A 19097-nucleotide genomic window follows, 5' to 3' on the forward strand; every position below is an offset into this window, starting at 1 on the left:
TTCAACAAATGCCACAAAAACGTATAAAAGACAAAACTTCTCGAGTCTCTTCTTCAGTTAACTGAAGAATAGCAGTGCAAATCACACTTTCCTACGTGACAGCCACAGTTGAACATGTTTGGTTGAGTCTCCCGGGTCACCCTCACCTCCTCCTGAGTCCCTGGGGCCAGTTTGTGCCAGGCCTCCAGCTGCAGCTCCATCTCCGTCCTTGTTTCTTCTGGGTCTCTCTTCTGTGCTTTCTCCTGGCACATAAGCGCACACACAGACATACAGAGTTATCTTTACGTGTAACATTAAACTGATATGAACTGATGTGGAACTGAAGGCTTTGTGACTTTTTTAAAAATGTAATTAAGTCTTTATGGCGGTCAGTGTACGAAAATCACAAGTGTAATGTGGCCTACACTTATTTACATCACTGTAAATCATCTTAATCAATAATTAACAGTAAAATATGTTCACTTCTACAACACTTGACAGCAACTCCTTAGACAGAGCGTACTGTCTACCTGCGCAGAGTCCAGAAGCAGCTCAGGAACAACATGAATTGTAGAGTCTGTGCTTCTGCTTGCTCGCTCTTCTTCTTTGGCTTGTTGTTTTTCCTTCCACCTCTCGTCCTCCTGCTCCTCTCCCTGCCTCTGCACCTCCATCTCTCCAGGGTCTACACCTGCACAACAGCAACACTAGTAAAGAGATGCTTCACATCTGAGAAGTTTAAAAATTGTTGAAACGAAAAAAACGAGCAGGAGAAGAAGAGAATTTGACACCTGTCTGGGAAGCCTTTGAGGAGTCCAGCTGTTCAGGCTTCAGCTCCTGGACCTCAGCCGCTTGGAGATCAACCTCCTGGTCTTCTGTCTCCATGGACAAATCCTCTTCTTTGTCATCTTCATCCTGGCCCCGAGGCCCTGCTGTGCTCTCCTGCTCTGCACTGGCCACATCTAGGTGCAGTCACACCAACAAACAACAGTTGTGTACTTGCTTTGAAAAGCTTAGTTTAAACTCCAGCCAAACCATCACAGACTCAGCTTCCAGGTGATCACCTACCATATGTCTGAGTGTCGTAGTTTGGGTCTCCGTGCTTAATGTGCTCGTACAGGTCTGACACCTGCTGGGTGTCGCTCTGCCTGTTGTTCTCGAGGCTCTCTTTGCTTCTTTCGACTGTGCGCAGGCGCTTGTTGACTGGCTTGTTGTAGTCGCCTATAGAGCGCTCGCTATCTGCTTGACCAGGTTTCCTCTTCAAGCTCTGGAAAGGAAGAAAACCGTAATTAAGAGGAATAAAGGGACACCGAACAGCAGCGTTGAGGTAGAGAATTTTGCCACACCTGAGTCTGACTCTGAGTTTGTCTGTGTGAAGCCATTGTTGCTGTCAGCTTTGACTGGTGGCCCTCAGACTGGCTGGCGTCAGCTGCTCCACTGCCATGCTCCTGTAAAACCATAATAGCATAAATATAGATACAAAAATCATGGCAGACATATTTTATACATGTGTACAAAAACCAAACCCAGCTAAAGTTTGGTGTGGAGGGCTTCACCGCTCTGTGAAAGTAACCAAGCAATTTATTTTGGATGCCATCATCTACTGTAAATCACTGTACAAAACAGTGACACTTTGTCTATACACCTTCAGGACAATTTCTGAAACCATTAGCAGTTAATAATGTTTTTTACTAGTGTAAGTAAAACTCTACATCTAGGATCTATATTCTATATCTAGAAAGAGAAATTTGGATCTCTTCAGCGCAGCCATGGAGAGCGAAAAGCTTTCAAAATGCCCTTACCCACAACCCCACCAGGTGCCAGGAGCGGGCTTTAGCAACAGCAGCTGCTGTGAGGTCAGGCAGTGTGTGTGAGCCGAAAATACAGACAAGGACCAGGTCCACAGTCTGCCAGGCAAGTTGAGGTAGAAAACCCAAGGCCTTTGCAGGGGCTATTGCAAAGAACGAGCCGTCACATTCCAGGGAAGGAAAAAAGAAGTGTTCAACCTAGCACGCCTCCAGTATTTCCTGTCAGCTCTCTCTCCTACCTCATGGTTCAGAGGCTCCTGAGGTTCCCAGGTCATCAGGCCTCTCTCAGTCCCCCTCTCCTCTAGACCAGAGAGACAAGACTCTCCAAGTACTATCAAGAATCCCCAGACACTGCATTGTGTTTTGGGGTAACAAAAGAAAAACTTGTGCTCCACACAGAACGTATTATAAAATACAATACGTCAGCATTTGTGTGGCTCTCAAGCTGCACTGTGGCACACAAGAAGGCCCTTCAAGGGTGGACAACTTGTCTCTGTCACACAAACAACCAATCAGAAAGAGGGGAGTCTCACCTGTGCTTTCACTCCTCCCACTTTCTCATTCAGAAGAAAGACAGATCGTCACACTCTGTCCTATTCTGTACTCTTTGTGTATTGAAGGAAAAAAGTACACATTCAGAACTGTCACACACAAAGCGCTCTGTCATTTAACTCACAATTCACATAGGCTATTGTAATCGATCTTTCAGAATCAGAATTCCACCTAGCCATTTATCCTCCACACGGCAAATGTATCGGGTTTACCAGAGCGTAGCATACGAGTTTCCAACTATCTGTTCAGCGAATGTTTGTGAATGTTCTTTACGACGCTGCTAAGGAACAGCAGCATCAGGATATTCAGTCACATACGCGACCATCAAATATCAGAATCAGAATCAGAATACTTTATTAATCCCGAAGGAAATTAGGCTTACAGCAGGCAGCACGCTAATGGCGCATGCGCACTTACAAAGGAATATGCTCCCGATCATGGGAGACTCCGCTGTGGTGGTGAATCACTTCATAATCAATCAGAGTCACTTCGAGCCCACACAATGTACAGAGTATCTGGAGCACAGTAAAGATTTGAATGTTACCTCTTTGGCCTCGTCTCTCTCCGAGGCTTCTCCTGCCAGCTCCACAGCAGTGTCGCTCTGAATGTTGTCCTCTCCTGTCTGACCGTCGGTGTCGTGCCATTTCCTCTCAGCGCACTCGGGAAGCTCCTCATCTTCACCGCCACCTTCCTCCTCCTCCTATATACACGCATTAAATAAAAAGTCACATCAGTCAATACCGTTGCTCACGCCATGCATTGGTGTACTTATTTTTGAACATGCACACCTTTGGTTCATGCCCTTTTTCATTTGATGAAGTCTTAGTGTCCTCGTCTCTTCCCGACTCCCGCTCCCTTTCCTCGTCCTTCTCTTCTTCATCTTTATCAGCCGAATCATCCTTTTCTGCTTCCTCTCCTCCCTCCTTCTCCTCTGCAGTTTCAGGCTCCCCGTTGTTTTCTTCTCCATTTTGGTCCTTGTCCAGCTCCTCTGCTCCTTGCTCGTTTTCTCCTCCATCTTTCTCACCATCCTCCTCCTCATCCTGATCTGCTTCCATCCCTCTGTCATCGATGTTAAATGGATTTTCCTCTGAAAAAGGAAAAAAATTGAATCATTCATTTTCAGCAATTTGTGACTTTTATATCTGTGAAAAGCTCTTTACAAATACACTTACTACACTCACTTGCTTACAATGACCCAGTCTAAAGCCAGATTGAGTATCATATAAGACATCACTGATAATAATGCATGCGTGTTTCTCGACTGTGTTAGTAAAGCTATAATTTAAGCAGCAGGCTTCACCTTCACCCTCATCTCCATCATCATTATCATCTCCATCCTTGTCACCCTGGTCCAGATCGAGTTCCTCAGGCAGATCCATGGCCTCGGGCTCAGGTCTCTTGTCTTGTTGACCGTGGTAGGGGTCTACTTCATTTTCATCAAACTCTCTCTGGGACAAATAACAGAAACACAGAGCATGACACACTTGTCCATCCATGCAAATCCTGTTCTTCGCTCACACAAACATTTGCAGTTCAAAGCTCTAACGACTGTTTGTTAACTATTACCGATTTTACTTTTGACACGTATTAAAATGGAAATCGTGGGAGTTAGGTGAGAAGAAAAACCTCATCTCCTTGTTCATTGATCATGTCTTTCTCCTCTTCGTCCATCTGTTGGTCTTTATCCTGGTTCTTGTGATCTTTTTTGGGGTCTGCTGCATCCAGGTTGTCATCTTTGGCAACCAACTCAGACTCACCCTGGAAAAAAAATAAAATAAATAAATAAATATATCACCATTCATGATGTTACACAGAGAAAACTTTAGTTAAATCTTTCTGGTGGCTGCTTTATATAAATGAAGGTTTAAGATTGGATGCAAACTGCTCTGTCATATGTACTTTGAAATTGTGTTAATGTTGTGGAGATACCTGATCCATGCCCTGACCAGACTCCTCCTCCTTGTCACTTCCTTCCTCCTCCTCCTCCTCCTCATCATCTCCCCACATTTTTTCATCCAGTGTATCTGTCTGGCCTTCACCCAGGTCACCCATTTTTTTGTCCAGTTCTTCGTCGTCCTCTTTATCTGATTCCTCGTCGTCACCTTCAAATCAAGCAAAGAAATGCAGAGAAAAAATTCAATCATGGTTACCAATTATCTCGTATAGAACCAGCTTGTGATACCTCTGCTATCCAGCTTAACTGACCTGGTTCTTTCTCATCAGCATCGCACATCTGGCCATCAAAGTCCTCTGACATCTCAACGGCATTGTCTTCTGACTTAATATCCTCTTTCTCATGCTGTTCAGTCTTTTCTTCCCCGTCCTTGAAGGTGTCCTCCAGCTGAAGGAAGCAAAGGGCAGGAAGACTTGAGTCAAAGTAAACAGTCATACAGCTCACACTACTTAGATGCCAGTATTTTCATCACCTGATCTTCATTCTCGATCTTGTCGCTGACATCTTTCGTGCCCTTTCCCTCTCCTATACCACCACCTTCATAATCGTGAAACTGTTCTGCTCCTTCTCCATCTCCAGCCATAAGCTCCTGAGGCAGGCAGAAACCCTGAAGGGGACACCACATCAACTGCTAAGTTAAAATTACACTGATGGCATTATTATTTCTTAAAAAGGACCATGTGAGTACCTTCTGAGCGAGTTCAGTGAAGATGCTGGCCAGTACAGACAGAAGTTTGCCTGTGCTTCTATGTGCTCCCAGTGACACAGCCAGGTAGTAGCATACAAGGTCAGAGTAAATTCCTAGTAGAGGCTCCAGACAAACCAGCATCCTGCACGCCCTGTTTACCTCCTAAAAGTCAGTAGAAACATGTTAAGTTGAAGAGATTCTGAAGATAAAAAAGCCCTTTCATTGCACCTAAACAGATTTGAGTGCACTCAGACTTCCATTCACAAGTTAATATTTAATTGATTTAACCTATAATGAATTTATACTTTGAAAGCACATCTCTGAACAGTTCCAGATGTTCTTGGTACCTGGAAGTGTGGTGGCTGAGAGGAGTCCCTTTGTGTCTTCAGGTGGCACAGAAGCCTCTCGAGCCCAGTACTAACATCTCCCACACGCAGAGCCTCCACCTCAGCCTCCAGTTCCTCCTCCAGCAGGCGAGTCAGGTGACCAGGCTTTAGCAGGTCCTCCAGAGGCTCCTCCTTGTCCTCTTTGGCACCCTCTGAGATAATACATAAACGGAAGAGGTAACCATCATTGCATTATGAACACTGTATATACACTTGAACTGGCTGGACACAGCCAGTGTCCATTGTAAGACCTACTAAGGATTTTATTCTCAGGATAAATTAAAAACAGTTAGAATAAAAAACTAAATCCGCTTCTTCCTCTGCCCCATCCACCACTGCTCTCTCCTCCCTCATCTCCACCTCACTTTCTTGAACACAAGTCGGGGCTCTAATATTGAAAAATGTGCATAAACATGTTTATATTATTCCAGCAAGTTTTACATTTAAAAACAAATATAAAGAAATTTGAATTCATTCTCACATTGCTCGACTATTATATCACACGAGGCCAAGATTAATGACATCTACAGTAAGTATCCAGTTAGGCACCCCATTACGTTTAGGGTCAAGCATTAAACTAATATAATGCTTTTTGACTAGCAATCCAACATTTTAACAGGTCCTAGGTTACCACTAGGGATGGGTATAGTTTAGGTTTTATCCGATACCGGTGCCAAACCGGTACTTTTGAAACGGTGCCGGTGCTTAAACGGTGCTCAAACCGGTGCTTAAAGAATGGAGAACACAAAATTGGTCCAAAAACCTCTCATGTTTAGCTGATTTTTTGTAAAAAGATAACAATGTTAGCCTTTTCTGCAGCTATAGGGCATATATGGTATCACTCTTGGCTAGAAGCAGTGCTTAAACAATGGAAAAAACACAAACTTTGTCCAAAAACCTCTCATGTTTAACTGTTTTCCACTTTTTCTTTGGTCATTTTAGCCTTTTTGGCCAGGGTGAAGGGAGCATCTGCCATCAAACAAGAAGACAGCCGCATGTAACTACTACGGTGTTTGCTAGTTCACCTTACATGCATTAATTTAATAACGTGGTTAGCCTACTCAACGTAAATTACACACGAACAACATGCTACTCACGCAGAGAAGAACGGCTGCTGCTGCCATCATCATTTCTGCTACACTAGCAGGGCTCCGGGTCCGATAACAGGCACCACACTACAGTAGATGTGCACGGTGTGAGGGCTCGCAGCAAGCTATCAAATACGGTGCATTTCTCGGCTTTAAAAAACCCGCTATGCGTCGCCAGGTGTTTCATCGGATTTGAGATGTTACCTCCTTTGACAGTATCACAGTATCAGCTTAAAGCACTTGTTGCAGCTGCTGAGTTTGCATCTTTTGCTGTGAAGTACAGCCAGACTTTTGACCGCTTCGACTTGGGCATTTTTAATCTGTAGCTCTGCTCTAAAAGAACGTACGTACCTGGACCCGCCTACTACCCTCGGAAACGTAAAATGATTGGCTAGAATCTAAAGTATATCACATCTTAGGGGAAATAAAGCACCGAAATGTGCGCTGCTTTTCGGTCTGGTTACTACCGTTTATGTCAGAACCGGTGCCATCATGGCACCGGACACCGGTAGCCATCCCTAGTTACCACTGCTGGTTTGAATGCAACCTTCTGACCTCTCTTGGTGTCTCCATGCTGCTCCCTTTGTTGTACTCTCTCCCGTTTCTTCACGAGTGTCTGGACAGAACACAACAATGTGTCGATGTTTGCTTCAAGCTCAGCAGAGAACTCCGTACAGAAGGTTTGCTGGTGATCTGTAAGGGAAATAAAATAAAACATGAACTGCTGACCTATTTGAAACACTGTTAGTTATCCGTGCGGCTGCTCAGTGCTTTGACCTGTGTCATCGTGTCCCAGGGAGAGCACATGAATCCTCCACGTGGTGAATTCTGTGACGGTGGCCTCCACCTGTCCTCTCACATACTGGAGACTCTGGATTACAGCTGGTTGGTTGTCTGGAGTGCCGATACACACATCTGAGGTGAAGACCTGCTCCACAATGGGCATCTGAGCCCCTATAGCTCCCAGGCGGTTGAAGGCCGAACAGCATTCGGTAAAGTAGTTCCTGTGGGAAACAGCAGTGCTGTTGCAACTGTTTTGTATTTGTTGCTGTAATGTTAGACTTGAAAAACGCCAGACAATAACGTCTTACCATGTATGAAGAACACCATCAGAGATTGACTGCGCTGCACAGTCCAGCTCCACCTTCAGGCTCTGCGTCTCCTCCAGCATTGTAGTGACACGCTGATGTAGTTGGCACCATGCAGCGTCACCCCTCCTCATCAAGCAGCCAGGGGGTTGTCGCTGCGCTGCCAGTGGGGATGGACACCTCAGGGTGTGCTGCTTGCAGCTGCTCACCTCCTCCTTCTGAAGGTCTTCGGGGCAGCAGTGCAGCAACCAGGCCAGCTGCTGCAAAAGGGTATTGCACTGGGCTGCGAGCGCTTGGCCCCTCTTCACCCAGTCCTGGAGAGACGCTTGGGGTGGGAGGGTGCAGCCTGGCTCCTCACTCTGGCTTTGTAGGTGGGCCTTGACGCCCTGGACATTGTCAGTTAGCCTCCTGGGTGAAGTGATGACAATTGGGTTAGATGCTGCAAAGTTTCCATGGCAACATCTTATTTTTTAGATATAATACATAAATCTAAAAAGAAACAGTAATGATGTTCTGACTGAATAGGCTGTGATGCACCTGTGCCACAGCAGCCTTTACTTCTAAAAGCAAACCTACACTTTGACATATAAGTTATACTAGCGTACTGACCTGAGATGGACCCACTGTTCAGTGAGTTTGGCCAGCCGTCGCCTCTGTTTGAGGAGCAGCTTGAAGAGGTGAGAGGAGAAACCTCTGCATCGCTCTACATTCCCCAGACCCAGCTCCTACAAACATTGACACACATGCATCACAATGAAGATAACACATGCTAAACTTTAGTGATGCTTGATTTTCATCTAGTTCATAGGTACAAGTGTCAGTTGTTGTACTGTGGAACACTAGTGTGCATGTCGCACCTTAGCAGCGTGCTGCAGAGCAGTCTGCAGGGCAGTGTTCCTGGCCCAAGACTGATAGAAGTACTTCTGACAGCCATCCCATGCTGTCAGCAACTCAGCAAACAACCTACAATAGGAAAAAAGAGAAAACAGTGTCTCACTGAGTCTGTGAAGGTTCTCAGTCATCCAGGTCATCGTAGTCAAAGGAGCTTGCAAAGAAAAGCATCTGGACTTCTTTAAGTTAACTTAAAGAAGTCCAGATGCTTTTCTTTGCAAGCTCCTTTGACCAGTGTCTCACTGAAAAACCAGAGCATGTCCACACAATTACAGGCGACGCTGTAGTTGTCCTTTGAAGCTCTTTTAATCTCTTCATTGTGCAGTATGTCACTGGCCATCTGTTCTGTAAAGCAATAGCTAGCTACACGTGTTGCTTGTTTGATAGAATCCATCTACACACTTCACAATTACATCTGTTCTGCCACTGCCACTGAAGGTGCTCAAGAACTTCTACTCCTGCACCATCGAGAGCGTCCTGACGGCAAACATCTGCACCTGGTTTGGGAACAGCACCAAGCAGGACAGACGAGATCTGCAAAGAGTGGTGCGCTCAGCCGAACGCATTATTCAATCAGAGCTCCCTGACCTGCTGTCCATCTACACCAAACGGTGCAAGACCAAAGCTAGGAAGATTATGATGGACCTCTCCCATCCCAACAATGGACTCTTCTCACTGTTGAGGTCTGGGAAGCGCTTCCGCTCCCTTAAGGCCAAAACAGAGAGAATGAGGAGGAGCTTCTTCCCCCAGGCTATTCAGGTCCTGAACCAGGTGTAGGACTGGACTCTCCCACACACATCACTATAAGACTGGACTCTCACACACATCACATCACCACACGCACCACCACACATTTCCTATAATTTCCTATAATTTATAATCTTTATAATCTCTCTCTGCTGTTTGCACATTTTTATTTATTTTTATTTTTACTGTAAATTCCTAAGTTAATTTGTAAATTTTGTAGTAAATTGTAAATACTGTAAATCTTTTTTCTGTCATTTAATGGTCGGGCATTGCGCAGCTACAAGCATTTCACCCCCCATGTCATACTGTGTATGGTTGTGTGTGTGTGACAAATAAAATTTGAATTTGAATTTGAATTTGTTCTTGAGTGTTGGAGTGTAATTCGTTTAATGTTGAGGTAACTACTGAAATATTAAAATCTACATTAATATTGTGGCTTACTCAATGTGGCTTACTTCTGTGTTTGTTTTAATAACTTCAAAATAAAAGCACTGTTGCATGACAGAAAAACAGAACCCTCATGCAGCGCACGAGGCACTGATTCAGAACAAGGCCTCTGTGATCAAGTTCTAATTACATGCTCTCTGCATTCTCCTGAGTCTTGACAGCTGAGAGAGCGGTCGTCATCTCCAGCGGCTGCATGTACAGAGCCTTCTCTGCATTTGCTGTCCTGTTCCATATTAGGCCTTTGCGGTACGACAGACCTTAAAAGCCAATCATACAGAAAAAAAATTAATTCTATTTAAAAAAAGTATATAAGTTAATTGAAAATGTAAGTCAGTGTGGGGAACCGACCTATTTCTGTGAGCATCTTGAACAGGTCAGACAATGCCCTCTGTTTCTGCTGTAGGATGTGCTTTATCTCAGCTTTCTGCTTGTCCTTATCTGCTGATGTGTTTATTGTGAGGCTCTGCAGGTCCCGCAAGTTGCTGACGACCTCGCCTGAAAGAAAAAAATTGTATAAAGATTTTTTTTTACATTTACAGTATATATAAATAAAAGTTCACACACAGTGCATTTAGCTGGATTTGAGCAGACAGTATGTCTGAACACCTCAGCATTTGTTTGGCTTCTTCTGTCACATCATCAATAAACACTAGTGTTCCAGTGTCACTGGCAGCCATGCACGTCCAAGCCATCACACTGTCTCTGCCGTGTTTTACAGATGATGTGTGCTTTGGATCATCAGCCGCTCCATGCCTTCTCCATACATTTTTCTTGCCATCATTCTAGTGGAGGTTAATCTTGGTTTCATCTGTCCAATCAATGTTTTTTAGACGTGTTTTTTAATTTTTTTTTAGAAGAGTTCATTTTAGCCTTTCTGTTCTAATGGTGGTGCGTGCGGTGCAGAAGCCTGACCTTCCATGATGGTTCCTGACTGCTCCTCCTCTTCTGCTGCCTCAGGTATCTTTTATCCTCACTAATTTCACGCTAATTTTTTTCCCCACTTTGTCATTATGAGGTATTGTGTACAGAATTTTTGAGATCAATAATGAATTTAATCCATTTTGGAATAAGTGTGTAACAAAACAAAAATATGGAACATGTGAAGCACTCAGGCATTTACAAGAATATTCAGGTGTATGTTAACACAATGTCATGTTTTTCCCAGAAAACAACATCCTAAGATCCCGAGGTCAATGTGGTGGCTGTAACTCAGAGCGCAGAGCTAATGTACTATAATCGGAAGGTTGGGGGTTTCCAGACAAGGGAAGGACAATGAAATGAAGACACTATTAGAGTATAAAAGTGCCTACAAAAAACCCCAAAACAAAACAAACAATAATAAAAACAAACAAACAAACAAAAAAAACAAGAAGGGAATCGTATAAGTTGCTTGGAAGAAATAATATGTAAGCACGGCTCATCTCTGCAAAGTTGCCAAACCATGTTTGGTGAAAACTAAACGTATCCGAGCCATGCAACATAACAGTGACTCCAAGGACCAATCTACAGAATAATGATTGAAGGTTGGTGGTTGTTGGTTTAGTTAAAATCCAGACTTCAATCTTTAAGATAGCTGTGCATAAATAAACCCACCAACCTTGATGAACTGCGCCAAAATTCCTCCACAACATTTTGAGAGAATAGTAGTCCTACTGAAAAGGGCTACTCGTCAAGGTTCTTGCTGCTTAAGGTGTTTCCACAATTTATTCAATTAGATGTACTTTTTTGTAGTTTTTCATATGACTTCATAGAGTGCTTACATGACTGCAGTTGTAGCCTGCAGCAGTAGACTTCAGTAATCTATACTCCAATGTCAGGACAGTCACAGGACGGTGTCGAGTCCAACAACATAACTGAATTATTTCAACTGTGATTTTAACTGTCCAGCAGTAGCTTTCTCACCAGTGAAGCAGTCCAAGTCTTCAGCCAGCTCAGGGACAGGGTTTTTCTTCAGCAGCTGGATGCACATCTTCTTCATCTTCCTGGACAGTACAGGCAGAGATATTTGTAGAGAAGAAGCTTTGAACTCTTCTTCTTCTCCATCAGTCTAAAATATAAAAACATAGTTCAGTGATTAAAAAAATGTTGAAAGAGAAAATTAAAGACACTGTGTGTTCTGTGAGATCTGTACCTGTAGAATCCTGCTCTTTAAAGGCAGGGTGCTCTTTAGCAACTGGTGAACTCGGTGGATGGGCATTTCCTGTGGGTTAGCGTCCACACTGTCCAAGCTCGCGCCGCTTCCCTGCTCCACCAGAGCAGGAATACTCGGACCATTCAAAGCCTCTTCAAACTGCTTGATAAACTTGAAGAGTGTGCTGAAAATCATAAGGTGATTACCATTAAAGCAGTCATTTATATATTGTTACACTTGGCCGAGGCTCAACTATCTTGACTTGCTACAGGTCAAGATCATTGTGGTCAACTAAAACTAAAAGTAAAATCTGGTGCAACAAACATTTTAGTCAACCAAATAAAAAAGACCCCACTAACATTTGCACTTTTAAAAAAAACTTAATAATCTGTAATAAAAATATGTATCAAATGTGTTTAGTTTTATTAATCTAGATAACACTGCTTAACAGCCAGATGAGGTGACTGTTGTTCATACTGATTTAGGATGTCCACACGAATCAATTCACATTGTTGCGTCTACCGGAATACTGAACCTTCCAACTTCTTGGAATTTGCCTTCTATAACATGTCTGCACTAAGCTAACTGTAAAACAAATGCCGGCCACATACCGATGGGTCTTCTCCACTGACTGTTTGATGGACCAAAAATTGACATCATTCCATTTGCAGATCTTTACAAAGTCCTAAGAATACAAATTCATATGTAAGACAATGACAGAAAACTTTGCAGTGAAGTTCAGGGATTAAGAGGCAAGTTTGAATAAGTGTTAAGAGTTTGATCAGATTTATAAGGATATACCTTGAGGTCCTTTTCAATGGTCTGCCTGTGTTGAGTAATTTTGGTTTGAATGCCTTGAGAAAACTGATTGTAGTATTTGTACAGGTTCCAGAGAAGACTGGACAAAGGCTCTGTAAAAGCAAGCAGTTCTGTGTCAGAATAAACTCAAGCACATGTTAAATGACACCTGAGACAAAAACAAACTCCACGGTGATGTGAAATGTGTGATTTCAAAATTTCAGCAAAAGGCCGTTTCAGTGCTGGTCCAGTAAGCAGGTCTGAATGTGTAGTGTACAGGAAACAGCAGTGATGGCTGACCTTGCCCGGACTGCGGGGGGACCAGCAGGAGGTGGCAGTGGAATGTGAGCAACATGTTCAGACGAGTGTGGAACTCCCCCAGGGTGGAGCCCTCCAGAAAGGCCTGAAGGGTGGAGGACACTGAAGACAGGGAAAGGTGTTCTACCCCTTCAGCTGGAGAGGAAGACAATAATAATTATCTCTTGGTATCCTTTATTTCCTTGTGCTTTAAATTTGAAAGTTTGAAGTTAAATGCACCAGTATTTTCTGCAGTTTGCATCTCACAGAAATACAGACAGAGAAGCAGAGACAGACACTCGCTTCCCTTCAGCTGATAAAATTTACCTTTAATCTGATATTCACGCCCCCCCCCCCCAGAAGATTTATTTTATTTTATTAATTTTTAATTAATTAACACCTTTAATAAGACCACCACACTGAGGCTACGTCCACACGTACCCGGGTAAAACGCAGATTTTTCTATGCGTTTGCACCTTTCGTCCACACGTAAACGGCGTTTTTGGTCACTGAAAACGGAGATTTTTAAAAACTCCGGCCAGGGTGGATATTTTTGAAAACTCAGTTTTTGCATTTACGTGTGGACGAGAAAAATGCAGAAAACGCAGCGTCAAAGGTGTGCGCATTTTTTGACGTCACACTGTGCGCCGCGTTATTGTTTCGGTGAAATTAATTTCTACAATACTATTACTGTTAATTGTACTCTCTGCAGTGTTTAAATGCTTACATATACACACACAGTGTCTGTCCCTACACACATACTACTCGGTTCTGCTTCTATGCCCCAGCTTTGTTTACGTTTTCCCACCGAGGCTTCTAGTCTTCTGATTGGCCAACATTTCAGCACGGTTAGGAATATATCGCCACCTGTTGCTTTGGCATGTTCCTAGCAGCATTTTCCTTCATTTCTGCCTTTACGTGTGGACGGGATTATTTTTTAAAGCGAAAACGGAAAATCTCCGTTTTCAAAAATACCCGTGTACGTGTGGACATAGCCTGAGTCAGCACACACGGATTTGTTAGCTCGTACCTGTACAAGTCTCCGTCCTCTGTTCCTCTAGGTATCGCTCCAGCAGCTGGTAGACAGAGAACCAGTGTTTGGTGGACTTCTCTGTGTGACGCTTCATTGCATTGTCAAGACTGCGCGACCAACAACTACAACACAAAAACAAGAGTTAAAAAGCTCCTTATCACAGTGCTTAATTTATGAGCTAGTTAGTGATTGGTTTATATCCAAAAAGTAACAAGTGAATGGATTTATTCATCTTTGTCTTACCTGAGCTCCAGCTTGCGCCACTGAATAATGAGTTGTGTGACGGGTTCCAGTTCCTTCCGCAGAGACACTGAACGGCTGGCGTTATTCTCCCAGTCCTAATGAGGGGAGCAAGGAAAATCAAAGAAAACAGAAATAGATGAGCCCTGTACAATAAGCTCATTTGGATGACCCAATGTCTGCTATTGATGGGCCTCGTTTACTAAAGTACGTAGCAAAATTATTGCTATATGTTTACAATAAAGTGTGACTGTGTAAAGTTACAAATGAAATGTGCCGACAGACAGAGGGGCAAAAATGAAAGGTCATCAGACCATAAGAAAAATAATTAAAAAAAAAAAAAAGGTGGGTGACAAAGAGCAGCTATAATAAGAAATTCACTGCAATATCAAAAATACTGGTGGCTGCCAGCGCTACACACACACCTATGGCATCAACTTCAAAATACTGTGTCGCCTTGTTCACAAGAGTTTTTGTAAACACACGTGTGGTATCAATTTCAAAATGGTAAATGATAAATGGTCTGTATTTGTATAGCGCTTTACTAGTCCCTAAGGACCCCAAAGCGCTTTACACAACCAGTCATCCACCCATTCACACACTGGTGATGGCAGCTACATTGTAGCCACAGCCACCCTGGGGCGCACTGACAGAGGCGAGGATGCCGGACACTGGCGCCACCGGGCCCTCTGACCACCACCAGTAGGCAACGGGTGAAGTGTCTTGCCCAAGGACACAACGACCGAGAATGTCGGAGCCGGGGCTTGAACCGGCAACCTTCCAATTACAAGGCAAACTTCCAACTCTTGAGCCACGATCGCCCCCTCCTATGTTGCCTCATTCTCAAATTATTGTCCACACTGCCTGCCCACCCGGCCGAGTGACGACAATAACCCGTCAAAGTCTCATCTTTTAATGAATCATGAAATGTGATGCACAAACATATTTCGACAAACAGACTCAGTAACAGACTCATGCATGAGTTTACGCAGAGTATTGTGCATGAGGCACACTGTCGCTCATTTCTTTTACAGAAAATCAACACTTCTTGCTACTGAGGGTGCGTGATTCAGGAGATCTCTTCCTGACAGAAGTCACCTGTGCTTTGCTGAGCAGGATCTCTAGGCCGTTCAGAAACTTAGCCACCGGGCTGGCCAGATTGAAAGCCTTGATTCTCTCCATCACCACATTCAGCTGAAAACACCACATACACATACAGGAATATATGTCAGAAAAACAGAACAAAGTGTAACTGTTGGGATTCTTTACACTGTCCCTGTGAAAGGTGAATTAATGAATGTTTATTTATTTGAATCACAATTATACAAAAATGCTGCATCGAAACCACTTATGGCAAACTTACCTGTTCGAGGGCAGGGTGTCCAGGCCAGTCCTCTAGTCTCTGCTTCACTGCAACACTCAACTGTTCCAACACAGGGAGGCAGAGAGAGGCCTCGCTCATGTTAGGGTGCTGGTAGAAGTCATAGGGTCCGTCAGGGGTGATGGCCAGACCCTCGGCACCACCAGAGCCCTGCACAGTGTTCTGGAGGATGGCAGAGAGCAGCAGTTCACTGCCTGTCAGCTGCTGATCCAGGTCAGAGTCTGAAGGGGGAAACAGAGGTTTATACAAGTACACTGGAACTTTGTTACAACAAAAGGATGCATACAGGCAAAGTTACTAACCAATGAGGTGACAGAAGTGTGACATCACTGGAGAAGCAATCTGATAAGACAAAAGCAGGGCTTTGATGTGTTCTTTACTGTGATTGGCTGGTGCTGTGCTCTTGTACCAAAGCGATTGAGCATATCCCAGACACAGGCGCTGATGAACCTGGATCACTGTATTCAGGGTAGCGGGAGAGAACGCCTTCATCTCAAAAGACTCTTCGTGGGTTTTGTCTTCGAGCCCTTCTAGACTTGTGCCAGCTGCTCCTTCTAAACTTGGCTCAGACACGATGTCTGCAAAGTCCTGGATTCAATATCGACAGAAATTGAGCTTCAAGTGGATATTTATGCTTTCTACATGCAAACAGCTTTTATTTCATTTGGCCTTAAAATATAAAAATGATTGTACTAGATCATCACCATATGATCCAATATGAGATATGATGGTTAACGTTAGGATCGGACAATCAGCGAATGGATGGGTCATTGTTTGCTGTACAACAGCTGTACTGCAGTACCTTGTTGAACTGAGGAAACTGTCGTCTGAAGTCTCGCTCCTCCTGTTCATCCTCAGTCAGTCCTGAGCCGTGCAGTCGGCTACGGCTGCGGTAAAGACTGGCCTCCATTTCTTCATGCTCTTTCCTTCGCCTCTCTCGCTCATCCCACTCATTCACCAAAGCCTGTAAAGAATGACAATAGAAGGAGCAAAGGAAGAGCAGATTTAGCAGGATTTAGAAGTTTGGAACAGAAAACTATTTATATTCATTTAAAGTCATTAGGATGACATCTCTCCCAGTGAAAAGTCTTAAAATCCTGACCTGACAGATGTGTCTGAAGATGCTGCGTGCCTCGTGGCTGAACTCTCCCGTTGACAAGGTGTGACACTGGACATAAAGCAGAGCACTGAGTAGCAGAGTGCAGGACTGAGGGATCACACATGCAGTGTCCTGCTGGGGCAGAAGTTTCACCAGGCTGCGCAGAGTGTCCATACAAATCCTGGAACACAGAAAGTCTGCCCCGACCAGGTATGACGGCAGGCTTGGGGACAGGAATGGGAAAGCCAGAAGGCAAGACACCAGCCTTGGCAAACCAGGTACAGGATTTAGCAAGGCAGCCACCTGGGAGGCTACCAGCCTCATACCGTACCGGAGCTGAAGGATACCCGTCCTCACTGGCCCAACAACATCAGGGTAAAGGGGATAGTCCTCCAGCAACCTCTGGCAGAAACGCTGCTGGGAGTTCTGCCAAACAGCCTCCTCCTTCAGGACGGCCTGGACTGCTGACTTGGATTTTGAAGATGAGGAGCCCTCCAGGGTATTGAGCAGCTGGGACAGCAGGTCCTGTATGGCTGATATCTGACCAATGCTGCACAGGTAGTGCTGGAGCTCCTGGTACAACTGACCATACTGAGGCTCATGAGGACGACAAGCCTGCTTCCTGGAAAGCTCAGCTATCTGCTCCTTCACCTGCTGCATGCGGATCCATAGATACCTAGTAAAGCAAACATCAGGCAGTATAACCTAAAGCTCATTGCATTGCTTCTCAAAGACCTTTTATGATGGTATTAATGACTCTTTCAAAATGACAGCCTTTGTTTGCTTTTAAAAGTTCATCTTAACAGCGGCTGGTTGTCATTTCATCCAAACGCACAGTAAACATTTGGCTCAAGAGTCCTTAAATTTGCTTAACTACAACTTAAAGTTTGAGAACCCCACAGAATTGGTAGTATTTCTAAATGTGTCACTGCCGCTAGAATAAAAAAAAAAAAAACTGAATCAAATTAATGCACAATGACAAATTATATCAACTAAATTCCCACAGTAAAATCTTCAGAGACGAATGGGAGTAGTTCTGATTTTGATGATGCAACCGTGACATGCTGAGAGATCAGCATCCAACTCTTACCTGATTCGAGGATGCTGGAAGCCATCGGTTGTGCTGCTCTCCTCCAGTTCTGCTCCAGTCATCAGCTGAGACCACAGGCTCCGCCCTTTCCATTCTTCCTGAAGCAGAGCCAACTGCGACAGACAGAAACAGAGTACTTTTGAGTGTTTTATTGTAGAAAGTACTCTTCATCCACCACATTCCATCCTCTAAAAAAAACCCTCATCAGAAAATAACATGTTTGAACATGATCTTATAGTGAACTTGGAGTTTATTGTTCAAACCAGAAGACCTCATGTTTTCTTCTAAAGCAGTCTGAAAAGAAAAGGTTACCTTTTTAAAGAAAATTACTTACAATGAACACTACTGTTACATTCACATGAAGGCAATGGTTGTGTTTATTTATACTGACTCAGTTACAAACACTTTACACCTTTGTCAGGAGAGTACTACAGCTACAGACCTCCTGCTGAGCATAGTTGAGTTTGTAGGCTCTCTTTACAGCTGGGTCAAAGATGGTCTGTGGTGTCCACACTTTGATCTGCAGCAAGCCCATGTTGACCCAGAACACTCCAGAGCGAGCCAGTGAATTGGAGCCTTGGACTTTGCTCTGGACATATTGCTGCAAGCAGGTAAGGCAGGCTTCCACCAGGCCATCAGGGAGTAGTTTAGGAGGCAGGAAGTCTCTAAAGACTGTCTGAATCTCCTGGGCAGCAATAAGAGGGTCAGGGTCCTCCACCAGGCTCTCACAGCTCTCCATGTAGCCTTCCTGCAAGGTGGGAGGCAGCACGTCAGCCATGCTTTGAAGTTGCCGACGCAGGACTGCACCTTGGAGCCTAAAGTCGGTACCCCTGAGGAGAGATAATGCAACCGTCATCAGCAAAGCCCAAAATAACAATTGCTGGTTAAGGACATTTAATGTTCCATTATACCTGAAATCAGCCAGCGCACGGATGCTCATGTTGTCCCAGAGCACAGCAGAAAGATCCTGCAGCTGCTGGATCCTCCCTTTCCAATCTCCAAGTCTGACATTGGAGAGGGAGAGGAAAGCCTCTCCTGAAGGCTCCCATGAACCACCCGCCTTACTACAGCTGAGCACTTCCAGTACGCAATGGGACCGCACTGCTTTGCTCAGCAGAGCTGGACCCTGGAAACCATATTGCATAAATGTATTAAACAAGCAGAAAACCAGCAGTGTTTGTGGATCAGTGAGTTTGGAGATATTAATAGCTGTTACCATGTTATCTGTTCCTTGGTGCTGCTTTGGATCCGTCTGGGTCTCAGGATTTAGAGGGTCCCATTTAAGCCAGTGTTCTGGGTTTGAGGTTATGCTGCAGGTCCACAGGGAGGATAGAGCCTCTGACAGAAGCTCACACCATACAAACGGCAGCTCCTCAGCTGGCTGGAAGATAACACATATGTCA

The 19097-nt window shown here is 44.3% G+C and overlaps 1 protein-coding gene across 1 annotated transcript in view; it reads right to left on the reverse strand.

Annotated features, from left to right (window-relative positions):
• Window positions 1–19097, reverse strand: part of mdn1 (midasin AAA ATPase 1) — a 61051-nt gene that overhangs the window by 4862 nt on the left and 37092 nt on the right. The window contains exons 59-95 of the mRNA XM_085134102.1: window positions 18911–19075; window positions 18606–18820; window positions 18137–18524; window positions 17695–17807; window positions 16608–17280; window positions 16308–16469; window positions 15808–16093; window positions 15488–15726; window positions 15223–15318; window positions 14128–14222; window positions 13882–14006; window positions 12855–13007; window positions 12558–12667; window positions 12368–12441; window positions 11757–11940; window positions 11528–11672; window positions 9974–10120; window positions 9756–9882; window positions 8398–8503; window positions 8150–8265; window positions 7544–7948; window positions 7230–7456; window positions 7008–7145; window positions 5326–5516; window positions 4979–5140; window positions 4763–4897; window positions 4542–4677; window positions 4266–4438; window positions 3963–4094; window positions 3637–3784; window positions 3125–3423; window positions 2881–3036; window positions 1323–1424; window positions 1045–1243; window positions 768–938; window positions 510–667; window positions 147–242 (exon numbers count right to left, since the gene is read on the reverse strand). Of these exons, the coding sequence (XP_084990228.1) occupies window positions 147–242; window positions 510–667; window positions 768–938; window positions 1045–1243; window positions 1323–1424; window positions 2881–3036; window positions 3125–3423; window positions 3637–3784; window positions 3963–4094; window positions 4266–4438; window positions 4542–4677; window positions 4763–4897; window positions 4979–5140; window positions 5326–5516; window positions 7008–7145; window positions 7230–7456; window positions 7544–7948; window positions 8150–8265; window positions 8398–8503; window positions 9756–9882; window positions 9974–10120; window positions 11528–11672; window positions 11757–11940; window positions 12368–12441; window positions 12558–12667; window positions 12855–13007; window positions 13882–14006; window positions 14128–14222; window positions 15223–15318; window positions 15488–15726; window positions 15808–16093; window positions 16308–16469; window positions 16608–17280; window positions 17695–17807; window positions 18137–18524; window positions 18606–18820; window positions 18911–19075 (6747 nt within the window). The remainder of the gene's footprint in view (window positions 1–146; window positions 243–509; window positions 668–767; window positions 939–1044; window positions 1244–1322; window positions 1425–2880; window positions 3037–3124; window positions 3424–3636; window positions 3785–3962; window positions 4095–4265; window positions 4439–4541; window positions 4678–4762; window positions 4898–4978; window positions 5141–5325; window positions 5517–7007; window positions 7146–7229; window positions 7457–7543; window positions 7949–8149; window positions 8266–8397; window positions 8504–9755; window positions 9883–9973; window positions 10121–11527; window positions 11673–11756; window positions 11941–12367; window positions 12442–12557; window positions 12668–12854; window positions 13008–13881; window positions 14007–14127; window positions 14223–15222; window positions 15319–15487; window positions 15727–15807; window positions 16094–16307; window positions 16470–16607; window positions 17281–17694; window positions 17808–18136; window positions 18525–18605; window positions 18821–18910; window positions 19076–19097) is intronic.

This window comes from Neolamprologus multifasciatus, chromosome 15, assembly GCF_963576455.1.
Source record: "Neolamprologus multifasciatus chromosome 15, fNeoMul1.2, whole genome shotgun sequence".
Taxonomy (NCBI): domain Eukaryota; kingdom Metazoa; phylum Chordata; class Actinopteri; order Cichliformes; family Cichlidae; genus Neolamprologus; species Neolamprologus multifasciatus.